Below are 24,911 nucleotides of genomic sequence, written 5' to 3'. Positions count from 1 at the left end.
CGGTATGACGAAAAAAATTCGCGATTTTTGGAGTTAACGCTCTTTTCCATTTATTTTATTACTTTTATTTTTTAAAATATTTTTTTAAAAAAATATTTTATTTTATTTTTTATTTTTTTGTTTTATTTTATTTATTTATTTGTTTTTTAATTTTGGAGGTAACTCTCGTAGCTGGTGGGAAACGTTCATGACAGTGTTTACTAACCTTTAATTTTGTATGAATGCAAAATCATATTAGAGGTATTGCCTCCTCGGCGGCCGGCCTCCGCAAACATGTTTTACATGTCTGTTGGCACTCCTCTTCTAAGCTCCGATCATCTGTAACTTTTCTGTAGCCGAGGTATTTCCATACCAGCGATGTTGTTTTCTTCGATAATACCGTAGGGACGGTATGACAATTTTTTTTGCAGTTTTAAAACCTTAATGTTGTCATACCATGGTATACCTTGAAAATGGTAATCGACACATGTCTAGTAATGACCTGAAATGCCCAAAAAATATCTGCCACTGACTGCCATAGACGTCCAATCCATTTGAAGTGGGAGGGTGGCAGCGAATTAACGAATGTATATATCTTTGTTATGGTCCTTCTTGGGGAAAAAAAAAAACGTGAAAAAAAAAATTCTCATTTGTCATGATATGACGCAATTTCGCCGTGGCGCGACATGGTGAGGCTGTCCGAATCCGATACAGCCCACCACCACGGCTTCAAAAAATCTTAGGGAAAACCATGAGAAGTGACCGAAAATCAGCAGTGAAATGCTCTGAAAGGAACATTCTTGTGTCACTTCTGTTTCAGTAAACTACAATCAAAAGGAAGTGAGCTGCAAATGCCCCAAAATCAATAGAGAGTTACCCATAAATGCCCCAAAATCAACAGGAAGTGACCGAAAACCAGCAGGAAATGATGTGAAATGAGCCAAAATTAACAGGAAGTGACCTGTAAATGCCCCTAAAAGAACATTTTTGAGTCACGTCCTTTTCAGTAACCCACAATTAACAGGAAGTGTCCTGTAAATGCCCCAAAATGAACAGGAAGTGACTGAAAATCAGCAGGAAATTACGTGAAATGCTCCAAAATGAACAGGAAGTGACCTGTAAATGCCCCAAATGGAAAAGTAAGTGACCAAAAATCAACTTTTTCTTTTTATAACTCGGACATTACGTCATTTTTGCTCTGCATTGACAGCAAAATATACCACACATCTCCAAATATGGACGATGGACTGTCCCGTCCCTGGCTCTAAGATCCAGTAGCAATTTCATTTCGTTATGTTTCCAGTTTAATTTTGCTATTTTCCAGTTTGCCATGTTGATGATTGTGATTTTTGTTTACCGCTTTTCGTCTTATTGCGAAAAAAAAAGAAATGGCGATCGGCCCGCCATGATATTTACATCATCACCCTTTGTGCTGTAACCCGGGAATTAAACGGCTACTTTCACAAATGCCGCGTCCCAGGTAAGTCCCGGACATTATACTAGGACGTGATTGGTTTATGTCCGCGTCAGTCGACCTGGGAAATTGCTTTCAGGCATAAGGGCTAACCGTTTAAATCCCTGTATTTAACCGGAGTTCAGCATATGTATTAGTAGTAGTTGAAAAACCATTGCATTTTCTAAGTTCTAACTATGTAATAAATTGTAGGTAATCTTATCACAATGCTCGAGAAAATCACGCCCTACTTCTGACAACTTACATAACTCTTTATACTGTTGACGATGGATAAGATAACAGGCATTTCTTACAGCTCGCATTGCAGCATCGGGCACAAAAATCAGGAATACTTCAGGAGTCGTCCCCAAGGCCACCTACCTTTCACTGATTCAAACAAAACCCTTTCCTAGATTCTAATGCAATGATGAGAAAAACGCCCCTTTGAACAGTTGTGCAATAGTTCAATGAATGTTCCTGTTCTTTAGACAACAAGCCTGCAATCACAGTAGCGCATTCGGTTGCTTCAAGAGAGTCAATAGAAATGTGGATTTTTTAGATGACACATATAAATAGAATTTTAAAATCCAGGATTTTGCAGATTATGAACAGCAATCACTTGAAGTGGGAGGGAAAGACCAAAAAAATCATAATTATGGCCAGGCATGAACATTTTTTAATAAAAACGCCCGGCCAGCTACCTATCATATAACCACTTACAGTGGTATGAAAAAAAATGACCATATGTGTGAATATTATGGAAACAATTTTTATTTCTTCAACTATAACATTTATTAGTATACAGTGGTTTTAAAAAGTATCTGAACCTTTTGGAATTTCTCACATTTCTGCATAAAATCACCATCAAATATGATCTGATTGTTGTTAAAATCACACAGATTAAAAAACAGTGTCTGCTTTAACTAAAACCACCCAAACATTTAAAGGTTTTCATATTTTAATGAGGATAGTATGCAAACAATGACAGAGGGGGCAAAAGTAAGTTAGTGAACCATCGTATTTAATATTTTGTGCCCCCCCCTCCTTTGGCAGCAATAACTTCAACCAGACGCTTCCTGTAGCTGCAGATCAGTCTGGCACATCTATCAGGACTAAACCTGGCCCATTCTTCTCTACAAAACTGATGTAGTTCTGCTAGATTCCTGGGATGTCTGGCATGAATTGCTGTCTTTAGGTCATGCCACAGCAACTCAACTGAGTTCAAGTCTGGACTTTGACTTAGCCACTCCAGAACATCTTCTGAAACCATTCTGAAGTTGATTTTTCTGTGTTTTGGATCATTGTCTTGTTGCAGCATCCATCCTCTTTAGCTTCAAATATCTGACAGACGGCCTCAGGTTTTCCTGCAAAACATCCTGATAAACCTTTGAATTAATTCTTCCATTAATGATTGCAAGTTGTCCAGGCCCTAAGGTAGCAAAACAGCCCCAAATCATGATGCTCCCTCCACCATGCTTCACGGTGGGGATGAGGTGTTGATGTAGGTGAGCTGTTCCATTCTTCCTCCATACATGTTGCTGTGTGTTACTCCCAAACAATTCAACTTTGGTTTCATCAGTCCACAAAATATTTTGCCAAAACTTATGTGGAGTGTCCAAGTGCCTTTTTGCGAACATTAAACGAGCAGCTATGTTTTTTTAGACAGCAGTGGCTTCCTCCGTGGAATCCTCCCATGAACACCATTCTTGGCCATAGTTTTACATATAGTCGATGTATGCACAAAGATATCGGACTGTGCCAGTGATTTCTGTAAGTCTTTAGCAGACACTCTAGGGTTCTTTTTTTTTTTTTTTTTTTTTTTTTTTAAAGCTTTCTGAGTATTCTGCGCTAAACTCTTGGCATCATCTTTGGTGGACGGTCACTCCTTGGGAGAGAAGCAACAGTGCCAAACTCTCTCGATTGATGAACGTCCAGACTTTTAGAGATTGTTTTGTATCCTTTCCCAGCTTTATATAAATCAACAATCGTTGAACGCAGGTCTTCAGACATCTCTTTTGACCGAGCCATGATGCACATCAGACAATGCTTCTCATCAAGGCATTTCTTACCAGGTGTGTGTTTTAAAGTGGGCAGGGCAGCTTTAAACCACTCATCAGTGATTGGGCACACACCTGACCTAAATTTTTGGGTAAAAATTGGTTTCAATTGCTCTTTAAATCTCCTTAGGCACTTACTTATTTTCCCCCCTTCTGTCATTGTTTGCATGCTATCCTCATTAAAATATGAAAACCAATACATGTTTGGGTGGTTTTAGTTAAAGCAGACACTGTATTTTCATCTGTGTGATTTTGACAAAGATCAGATCACATTTGATGGTGATTTTATGCAGAAATGTGAAAAATTCCAAAAGGTTCAGATACATTTTCATAAGACTGTATACTGAAAAATGTTATAGTTGAAGAAGTAAAGACAATTTCCATGATATTCACACATATGGTCGTTTCTGTCTTAAGCACTCGACACACACACACACACACACACACACACACACACACACACACAGTTCCCTTGCGCTGAGTGCCATGTCTCAACAAGCTTCCACTTAAGACATAACAAACACAACCTTTGCCAACTCTAGTATTCCACCTGTGCATTCATGCAAACCTCAAAAAAATGTTCTGCTCTAACAGGAGGCGTGCGTCGACACATTATTATATCATTTTTCAAAATGAAACTTTTAAAGTTGCGAGGACATCAGTGGGACTCAGTGGACCCTTAACCTATTTCTAGTGTGATGAGTAAGTGTTAAAACTCATGGTTGTTTTGATATCGATGAATATGTCCATTAAGGGTGGGAACCTCTGGGTACCTCACGATACGATACGATACGATTCGTAATACAGAGCTTACGATGACCTCACGATATGGTGAAACAATGATTATCAATACATTGGTCTGGAAATCATCCGAAGATACAGAGCAACTAATAAACAGAAAAACAAGCTTCTTCTGTGAATTGGAATGCGTTTATCACTAGTAGACGTCCAATCCATTTGAATTGGGAGGGTGGCAGGCTACCATCCCTCCCACTTCAAACAAATTGAACGTCTATGGCCGTCAGTGGCAGCCAGTGCAAGCCAATTAGGCAATTTTGGGGCATTTCAGTTCTTTACCTGTTGATTTTCAGTCACTTCCTATTGATTTTGGAGCATTTTATAGGTCACTTCCAGTTGAATTTGTGTTACAGAACAGGAAGTGACCCGGGAATCTCTCAAATGATTAGGCAGTGACTGAAACTCAACACGAATTGACCTGCAAATGCCTTAAAAGTGAACAAAAAGTGACCTGTAAATGGCCTGAAAATTGGAAAGAGTGACTGTGAATGCTCTGGTTTCGACAGAATGGACGTTCATTCGCCTCTCCCAATCTAAATGGATTGGGCGTCAAGCACCATCAATGGCAGCCATAGAGTTAACTGCAGAGGTGGGTAGTAACTAGGGTCGGGCATCGAGCACTGAGCATCGATGGGACGCGATTCTAACACTCCGGTTCTCCCAAAACCGTTCGAATTTTTAAATTCCATGTTTCGATGCCCTGACCGCCAAGCGGGAAAAAAATGCTTCCGAAAACCACCAAGAAGAAGCCACAAGAAGCACGTGTTTGTGCATTGCTTGATGACAGCCATGGACACTGTGTGGCTGTGGTGCTCAAAGGTTTGGCTTGACTTTACATAAAAATTTTTTTAAAAAAGACCAGTCAGCTCAGTGCAACATTTGCAACAAAACTATATCATCCGAAGGTTGCTGCATGACTAATTATGCACAACCGGCTTCATGGAATATAGCCTAAGTGCCAAGTGCAAAGCTAGCTGAGTGCTACGTAGTTGACACGCTGCGCCGTCAGAAACAGGTAAGTAAAACAATTAGGGCTGTAAAAATGATCGCGTTAACGGGCGGTTTTTTTTTTTTTTTTTAATTAATCACGTTAAAATATTTGACCCAATTAACGCATATGCCCCGCTCAACCAGATTAAAATGACAGCAGAGTGTAATGTCCGCTTGTTAGTTGTTTTTTGGTGTTTAGCGCCCTCTGCTGGCGCTTGGGTCAAACTGATTTTATGGCTTTCAACACCATGAGTGAGCATGGTGTAATTATTGACATCAACAATGGCGAGCTATTAGTTTATTTTTTGATTGAAAATTTTACAAATTTTTATAAAATGAAAACATTAAGAGTGGTTTTAATATAAAATTTCTATAACTTATACTAACATTTATCTTTTAAGAACTACAAGTCTTTCTATCCATGGATTGCTTTAAGAGAATGTTAATAATGTTAATGCCATCTTGTTGATTTATTGTTCTAATAAATTAATACAGTACTTATGTACCGTATAATGAATATATATATCCGTCTTGTGTCTTATCTTTCCATTCCAACAATAATTTACAGAAAAATATGGCATATTTTATAGATGGTTTAAATTGCGATTAATTACGATTAATTCATTTTCAAGCTGTAATTAACTCGATTAAAAATTTTAATCGTTTGACAGCCCTAAAAACAATACATTATGTCTGTTTTCTGCTGTCCCAGCGACCCAACCCCGGATTAAGCAGTAGATGATGGATGGATGGAATAGTATGAGAATAAATCGTATTATTACGTGGGCTATTATCGATATCACATGTAAATAGAACTAGATGCAAATGACAGACTCGGCGGCGTTAGAACATATAAAGAGAACTAGATGCGAAATGACAGACTCGCTGGCGTTAGTAAACAGCCACCATCTTAAAGCAGTAGACGCCTCCGTTAAAATCAACAGTATTAAAAGGATTTTTGTTTTGGAATCTGTTATGTTGCTTATTTAGAAAGAAGCAGCCATATGAAACATTAGATTACTTTTTTAATGAACTCGTAGTAGTGAAAACATAGCTTCACATCACAAAGCATCCTAGCCAGGCGCTCTCCTCTCTTCTTCTCCGCATTATATGTACACACCACTACAGTGCACTGACCTAACTGGTATTGTCACAACATAAAATTTTCATGTGTCTGTAAACACAACAGAATCGGTTTTACAAATAATGAAACCTTATTATTTTGCCTCATCTACATCAAATTATAATCAATAGAAGAAGTTATACTAATGCTTCGTTGTAGCTCCCAGCTAAGGTATGTGTGGCAAAAGAATATACTGTAGTGGCCTGAATATAAGACGGTGTTTATTGCATTGAAATAAGACTGAAAAAGAGGGGGTCATCTTATATTCACGGTCTAGACGTTATACCCATTCACGACGCTAGATGGCGCCAGATATCATTGAAGCGATGTTCTGTCATGACAGATCTCAGCTACTCTCAGGTTTAACCAGTTTGCATCATTTTATTGCAATGTTTTTCTTTATTCAGATTTGTTTCAAGACTACAGTTACAGTTAAACTTCACTTTGATGGTTAATGCAGTTATTGCAATCCTGTTGTTTAATCACAATAGATTGGTTTATTTACATTTCAAAAACCATTTACGAATGTGATTGCACTTTAGTTTACATATTTAAATGTTCATATATTAAGATTTGAATGAGGCAAAATAATATGCTTTTTCTCTCAAATATATTGTTATAATCATTTGTTTCGGATGTACTGTAATTATTTTCTGTATAAAAATTACTTTGGTGTTCAAAAAGTGTTTTTTCAGACTTGAGCCATGAAAAAGAGGGGGTCGTCTTGTAATCAGGGCCGCCTTATATTCGGGCCAATACGGTAAGTAAATGTTTTCTCCGTGAGCTTTTGAAAAATAAACATCTTTGTGAAAGTACTTCCTGTGGAAAGAAATTTCATCACATTCGAGTTCAAAGACTGACATTTATATACAAGTTGAAAATAACCCTGTGAGAAGTTCATATAATTCATAGATTTCAAATCAATTGTATTAATAATAAATAATAATAATACATTTTAAATTCATATAAATATTTATAATAAATTTAAAATTTATATAATTTTTAAAATATCGAGAAGACATTAATATAAACTTATACAATTTTAAACTAAAGATTTTTTTACCCTGGCATTTTTTTTTATTTATTTATTTTTTTTTTTTTTACCCTGCCTTCTAAAAGAATCTAATCCAGAATCGTTCGGAACCGGAATCGAAGCATTGAACCGGAATCGGAACCGGAATCGTTCAATTTCAAACGATGCCCAACCCTAGTAGTAACGCGTTACATTAACTCCGTTACATGTACTTGAGTAACTTTTTGAGAATAATGTACTTCTAAGAGTAGTTTTACCAAGCCGTACTTTTTACTTTTACTTAAAAACGCTACTCTTACTCCGCTACTTTGGCTACACTAAGAGTCGTTACATTTTTCCTTTTTATTCGATTTATTTTATTTTATTTTTTTGCTAGCGATGCTATAGCCAGGGGTAGCGCTACTACTAATTACATGACTCCATTACACTAATCAGACGCTAGCTTGCGTTCTATGATCACGCAAGCCTGTTCGATCACGTGTTTTTAAAGCACTGTAACAAATGAAGTATTTGACCTGGAGCCCTGCTCTCAACATGAATAAAAGCGCGGATTAAAAACTTTCTCCCAGTTTTTATTTGGCACAGATTGGCCACGGAAAACCACAGATATGATCCTTTTAAATTCATAATAGTACGTATGAAAGAACAGTATTCACAATTCAAACTACCAACTATTTTCTCCACTAGATGGCAGGGCACTCATGCTCCATGGACGAATAATGCTTCATTACGGTCTTTTTTCTCTCTCTCTTTAATTTAAAGATTTTTTTTTCCTTTGGCTTGATTGTGTTATGTAATGGGCTCTTGTACAGTAACATTTGAACAACAGTTCATATACCGGTAAATACGTTTGTGCTAAGAAAAAAAAATACCATTGTTTAAAATAAAAAAATCTAACAAAAATAAGCAGTTACTCAAAATGTTACTCATTACTTAAGTATTCTTTTAACTGGATACTTTTTTACTTGTACTAGTGCATTTTTGGATGGCTACTTTTACTCTTACTTGAGTAATATTATTTTCAAGTCATACTACTCTTACTTGAGTAAAAATTTTGGCTACTCTACCCACCTCTGGTTAACTGACACACTGCTATAGTGAAAGTCGGATTTTGGTAGCAACTTGTTGGTTCCTTTTTATTAGAAACGATATCTCAATTCTTGGCAGGAGCATATCGATAACCTTTTGGAATACAAAGTATCACGGTATATCACCAGGTCGATATTTTGTGACGCCCCTGATGTCCATTATATTTACTAATTGTTGCATCACATTCATTCATTCATCTTCCGTTCTGTTCATTCTCACTAATGTCGCGGGGGTGCCGGAGCCTATTCCAGCCAACTACAGGCAGTAGGCAGGGTACACACCCTGAATTGGTTGCCAGCCAATCGCAGGGCACAATGAGACAAACAAGTACTAAAACTAATTTGGAGTGTTGGATCATCCATGTTTTTGGAACGTGGGAGGAAACTGGCGTAGCCGTAGAATACCCACGCAGGCAAGGTCGGTATTGAACCCTTGATCTCAGAATTATGAGGCGGACGAGCTATCCACTCACTCAATGAATTATTGTTTAGGTCCATAACGTGTCAGGTAATAGGCAAAATAGTTGATCAATTATTTGCAAAGTAAAAGCAAATATTTGCAGTAATTTCTTTTTAATTTCAAAATTAAACCAAAAAAGAAAATCAGTCTAAGGAGGATTTGGACAAGTTTAAGTTCAACAAGGTCTCTGAACAAATAATCAGTTATCAAAATAGTTTTGCATAATTAGTAAATTGCTCAACTGGTTGCCACCGAACTGCATTGCAAATCTAGACCGACGAGCATTCACACCTACAAGAGGCGGAAATTTTAAAAGCATGTTTTGAGAATGGAGTAGGAAAGATCACACGAGCACAAAAAAAAAACATGCAAATGCCACTGAATGCACCAATTAACATTTTATTTTATTTTTTTAAACCCTTACAGGGCACTCATTAGCTGCAATTGACGGCGTAAAAGGTCAGATCAACTTTGACCGAGAACTGGGAACGTCTTATGCCCTTATTGTCATCAACGGCATGCAATGAGTTAAATGCAATGAAAAAAAATGCAACTTTAGAGTGTCACTTGGCGCCGTAACCAGTGTGAATTGTTGTTTGTATTCATTTCAATTTTTTTCAGTTTTAAACATCGTATTATTCTATAAAAATGATATAGAAACATAATAATGATGAAAAATATACAGGTATATACAATAATATTTGCTACTATTTAAAGTTTTTTTTTTTTAAATGACCAAATTAAATCACTATAAAAGGTTAAAGTTAAGTGTTAAAAACTGTTGTTTTGGTAGACCTTTTAATTTTCGTCTTTTGGCCAAAAATACTTTTAAGTCCTAGTCATATTTTAGCCTTTTCAAAATGGGTACGTCTTCGTCTAGTTCTAGGTGACAAAATCACTGACAAATTTTGTGTAGTTTAGCTGACGATGACTCAAAATGTTTTTGTGAAATTCAAAACTTTTACTCGAAAAATAAATAAATAAAGGCTTCCAATATTTTGGAATAAACATTGACAGACGAGCACATTATGTAGCGTCTACAAGCACAGCCTGTATGTAAAAAGACTTGTCCGAGAGTTTAAGACGACGCTCGCCACGCTAAATGCTAAACCTTTGCCTGGTATACCAGACTCACCGCTGTTCCAGCAATTGAGTCTGGCGACCATCCGGTGGATCAAATTCCGAGGGCGGAGCAAGCCACAGCAAACAGACAGCGGAGTGGACCAATCAGCGACGAGCAGACGTGACGTTGTTAAAGTGACAAGTAATTAGCGTGAGCGGAGAATGGAGAAGTTTATTCAACATGGCTAGCGCGAGCCATGTTGACTGTTGTCAATGACTTGTGTCGATGTGGTTTTGGTCATTTAAAACTGGTTTTACCTCGGATTGGAACATATTCTTGGCTCTCCCATTCGCCATCTGTATTGTTGTAGAGACGACTTTCGGCGCGCAAGAGTGACGTTACCCGTTAAGAACATGTCACGCAAATAAACGAATCTGATTGGACGGTTGATTTTGTACTTGCTCGAGAGGCCGTTAATGGGCTGGGTCCCAGACTATTTCTCACAGTGTTTGAAAAATACAGGGAGAATAGTCTGGCAGTGCCAGGCAAGCTAAACCTAACACGAACGAGAATGCTATGCTGACGCGACGAGGTACATTGAGTGTGTGACCTCTGCGAAGTTGGCCCCATACCACACACAAATTTATATAAAAATCATGTCAATCTTTTCTGCTATGTTTGTGCTCTAAAAAGTTCTGTTTGTGCTGCACTGTTATAAAGATATTTACAATTCTTTTATACGTCAATCTGAGGTCAACAAGCCCTCCATTTTGATTAAAAATAGCTAAAAATCTTGTCAATCATTTGTGTTTCATTTGTGCTGCCTTGTGCTGTAAAAAAATTTGTTTGTGCGTGCTACAACGGTTTTGTAGATATTATGCTCTTAATTTGCCATCTATGGTGGAACGGAACCGCAAAATTTCGGTTCGGTACGTACCTCGGTTTTGAGGTCATGGTTCGGTTCATTTTCGGTACAGTAATAAAACAAAATGCAAAATATAAATGTGCTAGTTGTTTATTACACACCTTTCAACAATAGGAACATTAGCCTATACAAAGCTAGAATTCTGCTCAAAAAGTAGCGGGTATTTATAGTAGAGATGTCCCGAGCCGATATTTGGATCGGATCGGACGCCGCTATGGGCAAAAAAATGCGCATCGGTATTGAATCGGCCAACACGGAAAAATTCCGATCCACACTTCCGATCCAGTTTTTTTTTTTTTAAGTCCGGTCCGGGTTTTCAGTGCACCGATTTACATAATCCATTCAAGTTTTTGCTTCGGTTTCCCCAAAATCTGATCCGCATTTTACGGCACACCTTCAACACACTACATTTACATTACCGTCTCCCAATTTACCGAAAGACTATCGGTAAAAATGTCAGCAGTGTGGGATCATTTCACCTTAAAGGACGACAAAGACGAAGAGGCAGAGTGCAACATATGCCACAATAAAGTCAAGCGTGGTGGTAAAGCTGTAAGAAGTTTTAATACAACCAACCTAATCAAGCATTTAGCGAAATACCACCACAAACAATATAAGGAGTATGTTAAGAAAACCGAAGACAAAAAGAAACGCAACTAAAACTGGCAGAAACTTTTGCTATGCGTGACAAACTGGCCCTCGACAGTCCCAAAGCCCAGGGAATAACAAGAGTCATTGCCGAAGAATTCATTCTGGATGACGAGCCATTTTCTTTCGTGAGTAAAGACGCACCATCCAACACTTAGAACCACGGTACAACATGCCCAGCCGTCATTACATCCTTGAGCGATTCGGCCGTGGAAGATTCGAGAACGATTCACAAACATCCAAATTCCGATTATTGAAATATGTCAAGTAAAGCGGAACTAATACACAGCGCGGTCTTCGGGACGCAATGAGAAACGGACCACATTGCGTCCCGAGAGTAAACATCATGCTTGTCATAGACCCGGGTAAGACCCGGGTAATGCCAATACTCAACTAATGGCTTTAGCTCAACTCATGCCGTTGGATAAAAAAAACACAAGAATACCTGACTGCTGCCTACAGCCGCTACAAACTACGTCAACATCGTTTTACTGTAGATAATAGATATAATATGTATATAGAATTAGATGCAAAATGACAGACTTGACAGCGTTAGGAACACTGAAGTATTGAAAACTAGTTGCGTTAGTAAACAGCCGCCATCTTAAAGCAGGAGACTTCCCTTGTAGGCTGTTGTGAACCTTCCAAGCGAACCTAATTAACTTTTTATCTAAAATACTCCTAAATCGGCAAAATCATGACTTGAATCTATCTTCAAAACAGTTTTAAAACTTTCACATGTCGAAAGTAGACAGAAGGGAAATTATGGAATAACGGGAGCAATTTTAACAACTTTAACAGTTGATTCGCAAAATTAAATTAATTGAATGTAGTTTAAAGCTGCTGATACAGAATGGGGACTTGAGTATTTTATTTACTGTTTTAAAATGTTAACTTGATACTGAAATAGTCGTTTATTTAAACCTGAGAGGCTTTTTATACAATTTTTGTAACTAATGCACGAAACATTAAAAGCATCTAATAGCTTGGGGGGTTTGTGGGATTTTCCACTGAGGTTGTTTGTGTGTTTTGCTTTTTTAAGACAGTTTACAATATTATTTGCACGTTTTACTGACTGACTATGCCATTTCTGTTTGTTATTTATAATGTTTTGTGTTTGTCACTGAATAAACAGGTCAGTTTCTTGTTACCAACCGTTGTGTGTTATTCAAACTCACCTAATTCAGCTGGCTAGTTGTTATCAAGAGTACTAAAATATTTTTCAACATGAGTCTGACAACTAAGTAAGGAGGATAAATAACTTTAAACTTTAACACATGCTCAGATAGGCCGGTATCAGCCAGTATCGGTATCAGATCGGAAGTGCAAAACAATAGCGGTATCAGATCGGATGTGCAAAAACCTGGATCGGGACATCCCTAATTTAAAGATAATCCAACAACAATTTGCCTTTCAGACCCCGTGTAAGAAGTCCTGTGCTAAAGAGAAAAGCAATCCCAATGACAAAGATTTTAAAATGTATTTTACAAATGAAATGCCTCAATGAATCTTTTTTTTTTCTTATGAACGGTTTTCAAAAGCTTTATTAGTGGATTTTCTCAAGTTAAAGCACTACACAGAAATTAATAAATTTAATTGTGTAAAGCAGGATCTGTGTATTATTCTTATTATTTAATTACAGGTGTTTTAGCTCATTTCAATTTATTTTATTTAAATGGGCTATTATTTATTTTATTATGTGTTTATATTTTACAAATGTGATGTAGTATTCATTTATATTGTATATTTTATGTTGTATAACTTTAGTTCCTATGTGAATATTAGTTCCTACTTGTTTTGTTGTAGTAGGAGGGTTTTGTATTGAACACTGGGCCGTTATTATTATAGCAGAGAAGACAGTAGTAAATCAACAAGGACAAGTCAACTGTGCCCTGATCTACCACTCGAGATCTGATGGACTCAAAAAGTGGGTTACGATTGCATATTAGCTTGAAAATCGACCGGATCCACCGTATTTTTACACAAATGACTTCCGGTCTGCCCGATCCCAGCTACCGGTAGTAGTATTGATGCAGGAGGGTCGCGTTTTGCGTCAATTAATAAACTCTGCCGTTCTTTTCGCGTGCGTAGTGTTGAGCCCCTTCTGGGACGCGTCTAACACACGGCCGCACTGCAACTGGTGTGCATTGGCTGACTGACTTTACGCCCGCGTTTCACTGCGTTCTCGCGGCGGCCACGTTGTCGCGCCGTTGACGTTTCTGGGTTATACTGTCCTACCATGTTGGTCCTCATTATAGTACAGAAGACTGAGTACATTTAATCTACACAAAGAAACTGTAACCCGATCGACTCACAGCCTCGAAAAGTAAGGGTTACATGACGTCAGAAACTCGTTCGGTACGCCTCCGTTCCAAACCGAGCACCACGTACCGAAACGGTTAAATACAAATACATTTACCATTACACCCTTAGCTGCTATTATTTTATAGATGTTGAAATATTCATTTCGAGTGTTTATGTCACTCACAGCGCTTCCATATCCTGACTGCCGGGGCTGACGGAGCGTACCAACTCTTTCGACAACGGGGGGGGGGGGCACTATTTGTGCTGCAACAGTTAATTAACTCGAGTAATTCGATTAGAAAAAAGCTTCGAATCAAATTTTGCTGCTTCGAGTATTCGTTTAATTTGAGTGGGGTTGTAATGGTTTGTTTTGAAAATGTTTGCATGTAGTTTTATTGATTTTGGTGGATACGCTGCCCTCTAGTGGCAACAGTGAATATGGCATAACCCATTTAACATGGCTAAATCCAGGTGCTCCCTGTTAAGACCAAAATAAGCTAATATGTTTTTTATTCATTTGTAATTTAGTTTACAGGTATATTTAGCTGTGGCAACATCTTTAAACGATTTGTTGAGAGTTTATGTTTGAACGATTTGTTGAGAGTATTGTAAAATAAAATATAAAAATAAGTTAGCATTTTATAGCACTTAAGCTAGCGAACCTTTGCTGTGCAAGATAGACAAGTGTTCTTTTGTTGTACTTAGATACTCATTTATTAATTTTCTTAATATGTTTAAGGCTATACTCAAGTATTTCCATTTTTAAATGAAAGTACAATTCTGCATAGTTTGAAGAGACACTTCGGAATCTTATTTTGTGTTCTCATTTAATGCCCTTTTGAAAGTGCAAGCCTTTGTTTGACATCTCCTAAAATTTATTCTGCATTACACTAAATGTTCATAATCCGATTACTCGATTATTTGAACCAACTAGTTGACAGATTAATCGACTACTAAAATAATCGATATCTGCAGCCATAATTTTTATACAAATTTTTGTCTGAAGGGAGGCCAACTTCACAGAGGTTACTATGTGATAGTCTCTCACAACAGACCTTTAAAGGCTAAAGCAACACTCCATATGCTCGCTTGCCACGACAAGAAAACAAATCTTTCCATGTGTTTCAAAACAAGCGAGCCTGGAGCGCAGCCAAGAATCCTAAACAATGTCAGGGTGCAAGGGGGGCGCAAGACATGTCACATGAGCCAACCACGACCCGAACACTGCTACGATGAGGGCATACGCACTCCACATCCAATAGCAAAATGTTACGCATCGTTAATATCTGACAAAAACTATGACACTTTTTCGTCTCATCAGACAAAAAGTGGCATTGGTCTCGTTATGTTTTAGTCTTCCAGGACACATTTTTAGCTCGTCATCGACATGAAAAAAATGGTTCGTCGACGAAATATTTTCATTATCGACATTATTGGCGAAAACAATAAGTGCTCGAAAGTATAAAAAATTTCTTTGGAATGAACAAAAGTATTCACTTCAGGGTTATATATCTTAATGTACGTACGACAGGATAAAAAAAAGTCTCAAAGAGCATTATTATGCGAATTAAAATCATATTTTGAGACGATCCGACTACATACAAATATTTGGCAAAGCGCAGATGATGATAAATTAGTCTTTTAATCCGCCGTTTAGCTATGCCTTTCATTATAGGGCTCTAGTGTCCCCAACAGGAGGATGACGTCAGCAGGGTCATGGTTTCATCTGATTTAGAATTCAACCCATTGAGGGGGAATTATTCAGAACGAAGAAAATGCGACAAAGAGAGCCACAAAATCTCATTGTTTCAGTCTGTCTTCTCCAATATTTTTACAGGATATTCTTTTTATCGAAGTATTTTTCCACAATTGCTAAATAAATGGTATGGTCATGACAAATAACAGTCTTGTGCTAAACGAAATATGAAATAATAAAAATGCATTTATTCAGTACGACATGGCAAAATTACTCCATAATGGTCAAAACTGTCGACTTCACCTTTACTGTTGCACCTCCCGAACAATATTTTATGCCACCGTAGTTAGTCAGGCTTTTGTCATTTCCCTGCCCCGGCTTCAGAGAATGTAAACAAACCAAGAGGTGTGACAGCTAACCGGTATGCTAACCCGAAACGATTGACGTCTCAAAGTCTTATTTTCCCATTTCGAAGCGAAAAATTCCACAAAACTAGCCCGGGTCATATCACACGGCGGCGGGGTTGTCGATTGTCTTCGTCGATCGGCAACCCGCCCGGCGGCGAGCAAGTTACAGCTCATTCCCCTGCTACAGGAGAGCTTGACGGGGAAGCAGCTGGAGAGTACCGCCGGACAAACCGGCTGACGCCGGTGGAGCGCATAGCTGCCACATGGTCAACACATTTATGGCGTAAAATCATGCTTTACTACACGGCAAAGACGTAAACAGAGAGCGGCGTACAGTTGTTGTGCAGCTAACATGGCAGGATGTGTCTGAGGAGAACTTTTCTACATTTCCGTCCATGATCAAACGTAAGAAAATAGTCCTTTATTCAAATAAAGTTTGTAGTGTTTACTTTGTAATCACTGTATTTGCGCCCTTTTTTAACACAAAGTTGCAATTTCTGATGGGTTTGAAAATTTGACAGAACACCGGGCACACGAAGAGGGTAATAAGCCTAGTATAGCGCTCTCCCGGCGGGGAGGTGTGCGACAAGCCGCTGGTTGTCGGCTGAGTGGCATTTTTGGTGGACAATCAACCACAAAATGCAAGCCACCTCCGTATTAAAACGTGTGCCAGGATCCCAGTATTTGACATAATACAAAATACGATGTTTCCTCACTTCCTCGTACGTCCAATGGTACCACAGTAGTAGGGCTTGTTTTGACCAATATACGCGGTGAACGGGAAACTTTTGAAACCCAAAAAGGCTCACACGCCTCTCCCTGGTGCAGCAACAATTTTTTGCAGCCGTTTGGCTGACGTGATATGAAAAATAAATGAATTAATCCGCAAAATCAGCTGAATCCGCAGTCCATCTGCACGCTATAAAGCAATGCTGTATTGGGAGATGCTGACCCGGGTCACATTCGCATTCGTCCTAAACCCAAGACTGAAGCCGGAAGTCACTCATTGTCATGGCGCGGGATTCAAAAATTGAATATTTAAAACGATCGCTTCACCACACATCCAAACGGTCCATTTCATTCAGGAGCATTAAACACCGCGTGAAATATGAAATAAACATGCTTTTTGGTGTCATACGCACTTTAACTGACAACTTTTCAATTGCTATTTTGGACAATTTGGAAGCCAGCAGGTATGACGGTGTTGGAATTTGACACTCCAAATTCTGTCTCCTACCTGCACAAATCCGCAAAAGCTTGAAAATTCAGCTTCTTCATCTTCTTTTCGCTGAGCCAGTAGCCGACTCTCCGGCCTTTTAGGAAGGTCTGCATCTCCAGCGAGGCTCTCGGGAGGAAAGGCGAATGATGTGACCGACTCACAGCCGAGCAGGGCTGACTGGATGAGGGATCGACCTACAAAAAAACCCCAAAGCAAAACAGCAAAGCTATTACGGAATGTCTTTCATCACACCCATCCGAACGGTTTATGTCGCCTTGTTTCAAGCCCCATAAAATGACAAGCAAAGAAAAACAACCTGGCAGCATGACAGATTACGAGGAGCATCAGTCAAACTCGTGCACGCGCTCCCACCCCCCGAGCTAACTTCACTTGCTAATGTTAGCTGGCTAGCGTGCGCAATCAAAACGATGGCACGAGACGAGACCGCCAGTAAGCTAGGAAATGCGTAGCCGGGCTGAAAAGGTCGCATTTCCAGCATTTCGAAGCGTGCTCGCCGCAAAAACTGCGAAAACCGCGGTGCGACGAGGCGCCGAGGAGAGCTAACTTACCCGATCTGGCACTTTGGCAGTCCGCCCCTGAATGGAGGTCCTCTTCAGGAACTAGCTCGGGTTACTTTCTCATTCTCGAGCAAAGGGAGAAGTTTCCAGAGAAGGTGACAGTTGACAGGCACAGCTGGACTCCCGTCCCGTCCCGTGGAGATGTTGCTGGTGTTTTCGCCCTCTCTGCTGACTGACTGACTCTGACTGAGTGAGTAAGTGAGTGAGCGAGCGAGTGCACAGCACACACCCAGCCAGGGTTGCCAGATAGGTAAGACACTTTCCAGTCCAATCGCAATGTAAAATAGGGGTGTGCCATAACATCGAAATGGTGATATATATCGTGATACCAGGGGCGCTGCCAGGGATTTTTACAAATTTTATTAAAACGAAAACATGAAGAGGGGTTTTAATTAGGGCTGTCAAACGATTAAAAATTTTAATCGAGTTAATTACAGCTTAAAAATCAATTAATTGTAATTAATCGCAATTAATCGCAATTCAAACCATCTATAAAATATGCCATATTTTTCTGTAAATTATTGTTGGAATGGAAAGATAAGACACAAGATGGATATACAGTATGCATTCAACATACGGTACGTAAGGACTGTATTTGTTTATTATAACAATAAATCAACAAGATGGCATTAACATTATTAACATTCTGTTAAAGCGATCCATGGCTAGAAAGACTTGAAAAATGTTAGTACAAGTTATAGAAATGTTATATTAAAACCCCTCTTAATGTTTTCGTTTTAATAAAATTTGTAAAATTTTCAATCAAAAAATAAACTAGTAACCCGCCATTGTTGATGTCAATAATTACTTACGCAATGCTCATGTGTGCTGAAGCCTATAAAATCAGTCGCACCCAAGCGCCAGCAGAGGGCGGCAAAACTCCATAAAACACAATTAAAAAGGGAGCGTTTCACTGTACCGTCATTTAAATCTGTCTGAGCGGGCCATCTGCGTGAATTGCGTCAAATATTTTAACGTGATTAATTTAAAAAATTAATTAACACCAGTTAACGCGATAATTTTGACAGCCCTAGTTTTAATATAAAATTACTAGAACTTGTAACTATAACATTTATCTTTTAAGAACTACAAGTCTTTCTATCCGTGGATCACTTTAACAGAAAGAATGTTAATAATGCCATTTGTGGATTTATTGTTATAATAAACAAATACAGTACTTATGTACAGTATGTTGTATGTATATATCCGTCTTGTGTCTTATCTTTCCATTCCAACAATAATTTACAGAAAAATATGGCATATTTTAGAGATGGTTTGAATTGCGATTAATTACGATTAATGAATTTTTAAGCAGTGATTAAATCGATTAAAAATTTTAATCATTTGACAGCCCTAATTGGAACACTTAAATTCTTTATTAAAGTACAAATAATCATGTAAATAACAATAATTAATCACAAATAAAGAATGAGGTTAAATGCTAATAGCATTACTAGTGCAAAAGAATGGAAAGTAAACAGATTCAGAACACTGACTTTGCCTTTCCAACATTATTCAAAGCAATTCTTTAAAAAAATTCTAGCATTATTATTATAGTATACTATTATATTTAATAGTGGTATAATAATTATAATAATTATTCATTGCCAATCATATTTGTCATAACGAGTGTCATTTGAAAGCTATTCTTAGTGTAGAATCTGTATTCTGTAGTATTTACTCTTCATATTACAATATTAATTCTGGAGTATGTGGGATTAACTCCAGAAATCGTTATTTATATGACGAACATGACGTGCTTTTATTTTGAAATGTTCACCGGAGGTACGTCGCTAAACCGCTAACCAAAAGCTTTACACTTCGTTAAAAAAACATTCTTCGTCATTGCTTGTGGTGTCACTAATAGATGTTTTGGGGTATTTTTTTCGTTAGCAAATGCTGTTAACCAGCTGTTGAGTGTTATTGTGTTATTGTTTCGCCACAGGGTGTGCTGCCTTGTATTTTATGTTCGCTGTGAAGAAGAAGAAAGTTAAAAGAGCATTAGCAGCCTGTTCTCAACTTCTCCCTCACTGCACTTTGGCTGTCATAGAGAGCACGTTCGCTCATGTGTTCGAAATAAACGATAGCCGACGTGCAAAGTAGCAAGTGAGCTGTAAAAATAGCGAGGTTAGTGGCATAAAAAACGCGGGAGAGCTAAGTGAAGCTAACGAACAGCTAAGCGGAGCTAAGCGATGCTGAACGGAGCTAAACGAAGCTAAACGGTGCTAAATGAAGCTCAGCGACTGATACTCAGTCTGTCGTCGTGGAACAGTCCATTGTAGTGCGTGTGTATGGGGGAGAGATAAATGCAGCATTCAAATGGCTTTTTTGTTTGTTTTGTTATTTGTTTGTTTGGTATGCTGACATAATTATACATGACGAATTGTTGGGGGTGCTGCTGGCTCCCGTGGCCCAAGACCTTGCTCGCAAGGGCAGCTGGTTGGGAGCCCCCTACTGGTTGGGGGCCTAAGGCGATCGCCTACTTCGCCTGAATAGTAGATCCGCCAATGGGGACACATAGACATTTAGAGTATCAACTACGTAATTTCCTGCATTCTGGTGAATCTTTACACACCAATTTGTGCATTTTCTGCATTAATATAAGATGAAAATATATTTATGTAAACATACAGTGTATTGAGCAATAATGAATAGGCTGATATCATCTATAAGAGATGTACTGAAGGCCATCTTTTACAATCTAAATATATTTTTATTACAAATATTCTCAAAGCAAATACCATAATGAATGACTTAGAGCAGTGATTCTTAACCTTGTTGGTGCTACAGAACCCCACCAGTTTCATATGTACATTCACCGAACCCAACTTTAGTGTTAAATAAAATGTGTTTTTTTTTCCAAATTCAAGACATTTAGTTTTTATTGTAGTCATGTAAACGTAGCTGATAATAAATAAACAATTATTTAAAAAAAAAAAAAAAAAAAAAAAACATTCTTACCTACAAGTGATGCGCGGGCATCATCTCGCTGCTTTTTCCTCTTCCTTTTTTCCGCCCCCGACTCTTGTCTTTTCGATGACATTTCCTTTCAAGAATAAACTTCTGCCAAATTTGCGACTGAAGCATAATGGAGCAAACCACTAGGGAATGGGGGGAGGGGGGGGCACCAAAGGTAGACTGACGAGAGAGCCGCACAGGAGATTCTTTTTTTGTGTAAATAATGAGCCTATATTACTTATATTTGTATTACTTGCATTTATCAGGCTTTAAAAAGTTTTATTTTAAATACTATATATTGTTGTTATTATTACAATTACTATTTTTTAGGATTTTTTTACAAATTTTTTTTTTTTTTGGTGCCCCTTCAGGCCGAGTTGGTGCCCTACGCGCAGTGCGTGTTATGCGTATAGGGAGCGCCGTGTCTGGATATGTTTTTTTTTTTTTTTTTTTTTTTAAATTAAAAATTAAAAAATAAATAAATAAATGATTAATTAAAACAAAAACAGGATTTTTATTTTTCAAAACATATTAGCAAATTGAAACATAAATATAATGTAAAGTTAAAATAAATGAAAACATATAAATATATTCGAAATAAAATGAAAATAAATGCAGTCCTTAAGCCTAGACCCACAGCCACAGCTCAACATTATTACCATCAGTACAAAAATAATTCAATTATTTTCCATAAAAGCACGTGTGTATGACTTGTATCATGTTTAGACTATACACAGACTCTCTTTCTCAACACAGACATTTGCTGGAGAGAAAGAAATACCACCGCTAGACACATTAAACACACTGAAGTTAACTCTTGTAGCTGGTGGCAAACGTTCATGACAGTGTTTACTAACCTTTAATTTTGTATGAATGCAAAATCATATTAGAGGTATTGCCTCCTCGGCGGCCGGCCTCCGCAAACATGTTTTACATGTCGGTTGGCACTCCTCCTCTAAGCTGCGACCATCTGTAACTTTTCTGTAGCCGAGGTATTACCATACCAGCGATGTTGTTTTCTTCGATAATACCGTAGGGACGGTATGACGATTTTTTTTTGCGGTTTTAAAACCTTGATGTTTTCATACGTAATCAACACATGTCCAATAATGACCTGAAACGCCCCAAAATTACCTCATGGCCTGGCATTAGCTGCCACTGACGGCCACAGACGTTCAATTCGTTTGAAGTGGGAGGGATGGCAGCGAATGAACGACCGTCTATTTGCTGCCACCCTCCCAGTTAAAACGGATTGGACGTCTACTAGTGATAAACTCACTCCAGTTCACAGAAGAAGCTTGTTTTTATTTTTATTAGTTGCTCTGTATCTTAGGACGATTTCCCGACCAATGTATTGATCATCGTTGTATCGCCATAACGTGAGATCATCGTTATAGTAAGCTTTGTATCGCAAATCGTATCATGTCGGTTGGCAGTCCTCCTCTAAACCGTGGCCGTCTGCAAGTTTTCTGTAGCCGAGGTATTCCCATACCAGCGATTTTGCTTTCTTCGATGGGGGAAAAAGTTCAGGAGTTTCACCTCCTCCAGCCATTGTGTAGCACAGCTGACTCACTGACACTGAGCAACAACCGGTAGGAGAGGGTTGAGCTTTGCAGATGCAAGCGAAGGATTTCTGCATGCATTTTTGGGACGTAAAGTCGAAATCACATAAACCAGGTACGTCATAATCCCGGAGACTACCTGTAGTGTCTCTGTTACCTCAATGGCTGCCATTGACGGTGGTAGACACTCAATCCATTTAAACTCGGACCAGACCAGAGCATTCGCAACCAGTCTTTCTGATTTTCAGAGCATTTACAAATCACTTTCTATTGATTTTCAGAGCATTTACAAGTCACTTTCTATTCATTTTAGGGTATTTACAGGTCACTCCCATTTGAGTTTCCATCACTACCTATTTATTTGGGGATATTCTCAAGTCACTTCTTGTTCTGTAACACAAAATCAGCAGCAAGTGACATATAAATGCTCAATAAAACAACAGGATGTGACCTATAAATGTCCTAAAAATCAACAGCAAGTGATTGAAAATCAACAGCAAATAACCTGAAATGCCCCAAAATTTACTCATCGGCCGCCATTGACGGCCATACACGTCCGATCCATTTGAAGTGGGAGGGATGGCAGCGAATGTTCATTCGCTGACACCCTCCCACTTCAAATGGATTGGACATCTACTAGTGTCAAACCCGTTTAAATTCACAGCTGAAGGATGAGAAGAGCTTGTTTTTCTGTTGCATTTGTTTTATTGTAGATTATTGTAAAATGATTTCCTGACCCATATACAGTGCTGGCCAAAAGTATTGGCACCCCTGCAATTCTGTCAGATAATGCTCAATTTCTCCCAGAAAATGATGGCAATTACAAATGACTTGGCAGTAGTACCTTCTTTTATTTTGCTTGCAATAAAAAAAACAAAAAAAAAGAATGGAAAAAAAATGAAATAATTATCATTTTACACAAAACTCCAAAATGGGCCGGACAAAAGTATTGGCACCCTTGGAAAAATCACGTTATGCTTCTCTAATTTGTGTAATTAACAGCATCTGTTACTTACATGTGGCACATGGCAGGTGGTGGCAATAACTAAATCACACTTGCAGCCAGTTAAAATGGATTAAAGTTGACTCAACCTCTGTCCTGTGTCTTTGTGTGTACCATATTGAGCATGGAGAAAAGAAAGAAGACCAAAGAACTCCCTGAGGACTTGAGAAGCAAAATTGTGAGGAAGCATAGGCAATCTCAAGGCTACAAGTCCATCTCCAAAGACCTGAATGTTCCTGTGTCTACCGTGCGCACTGCGCAGTGTCATCAATAAGTGTAAAGCCCATGGCACTGTGGCTAACCTCAATAGATGTGGACGGAAAAGAAAAGTTGAAGAGAGATTTCAACAAAAGATTGTACGGATGATGGATAAAGAACCTCGACTAACATCCAAACAAGTTCAAGCTGTCCAACAGTCCGAGGGTACAACAGTGTCAACCCGTACTGTCCGTCGGAGTCTGAATGAAAAGGAACTTTATGGTAGGATACCTGTGAAGACCCCACTACTGACCCACAGACATAAAAAAACCCAGGCTGGAGTTTGCCAAAACCTACCTGAGAAAGCCAAAACGTTTTGGAACAATGTTCCCTGGTCAGATGAGACAAAAGTAGAGCTTTTTGGGAAAAGGCATCAACATAAGAGTTTACAAGGGAAAAAAACGATGCCTTCAAAGAAAAGAACACGGTCCCCACAGTCAAACATGGCGGAGGTTCCCTGATGTTTTGGGGTTTCCTTTGCTACCTCTGGCACTGGACTGCTTGACCGGGTGCATGGCATTATGAAGTCTGAAGACTATCGACAAATTTTGCAGCATAATGTAGGGACCAGTGTGAGAAAGCTGGGTCTTCCTCAGAGGTCATGGATTTCCAGCAGGACAATGACTCAAAACACTTGAAAAAGCACTAGAAAATGGTTTGATAGAAAGCACTGGAGACTTCTAAAGTGGCCAGCAATGTTTCCTGACCTGAATCCCATAGAACACCTGCGGAGAGATCCTAAAATGGCAGTTTGGAGAAGGCACCCTTCAAATCTCAGAGACCTGGAGCTGTTGGCCAAAGAAGAATGGTCTAAAATTCCAGCAGATTATTGTAAAAATCTCGTTGGTGGATACCGGAAGCGTTTGTTCGCACTTATTTTGTGTTTATTTAGGTTGTGCTACCAAGTATTAGGCTGAGGGTGCCAATACTTTTGTCGGGCCCATTTCCGGGGTTTTGTGTAAAATGATAAAGATTTTTTTTTTTTTTTTTTTAAATGTCCATTCTCTTATGCGTTTTTTTATTGCAAGCAAAATAAGTGAAGCTATTACTACCAAAGCATTTGTAATTGGCAATCATTTTCTGGGAAACATTGAGCATTATCTGACAGAATTGCAGGGTGCCAATACTTTTTGTATCGATAATCAATGCATCGCCATATCGTGAAATCGTTATCGTGAGGCTTGTATCGGAAATCGTATCGTGAGGTACCCAGAGGTTCCCACCTCTAATGTAAAACCCGCCAAGGCCAGTAAAAAGCAGCCCTTCCATTCAAGATAAGATGTTTTTCCTTTTATATTTTGATATTGTA

The 24,911-nt window shown here is 38.5% G+C and overlaps 1 protein-coding gene across 2 annotated transcripts in view; it reads right to left on the bottom strand.

The window, feature by feature from the left end:
* Positions 1-17,998, bottom strand: part of itpk1b (inositol-tetrakisphosphate 1-kinase b) — a 108,632-nt gene extending 90,634 nt beyond the window's left edge. The window contains exons 1-2 of one of the 2 annotated variants that reach the window (XM_057858564.1): positions 17,813-17,998; positions 17,262-17,437 (exon numbers count right to left, since the gene is read on the bottom strand). In XM_057858564.1, the coding sequence (XP_057714547.1) occupies positions 17,262-17,356 (95 nt within the window). In that variant the 5' untranslated portion in view covers positions 17,357-17,437; positions 17,813-17,998. The other variant, XM_057858565.1, reaches the window with a different exon arrangement.
* Between the last annotated feature and the right edge of the window lie 6,913 nt (positions 17,999-24,911).

The sequence above is a fragment of the Corythoichthys intestinalis genome, chromosome 15 (assembly GCF_030265065.1).
Source record: "Corythoichthys intestinalis isolate RoL2023-P3 chromosome 15, ASM3026506v1, whole genome shotgun sequence".
NCBI classification, from domain to species: Eukaryota; Metazoa; Chordata; class Actinopteri; order Syngnathiformes; family Syngnathidae; genus Corythoichthys; species Corythoichthys intestinalis.
Note: the sequence above shows the minus strand (reverse complement) of the source record. Positions and strands in the feature narration are given on the sequence as shown.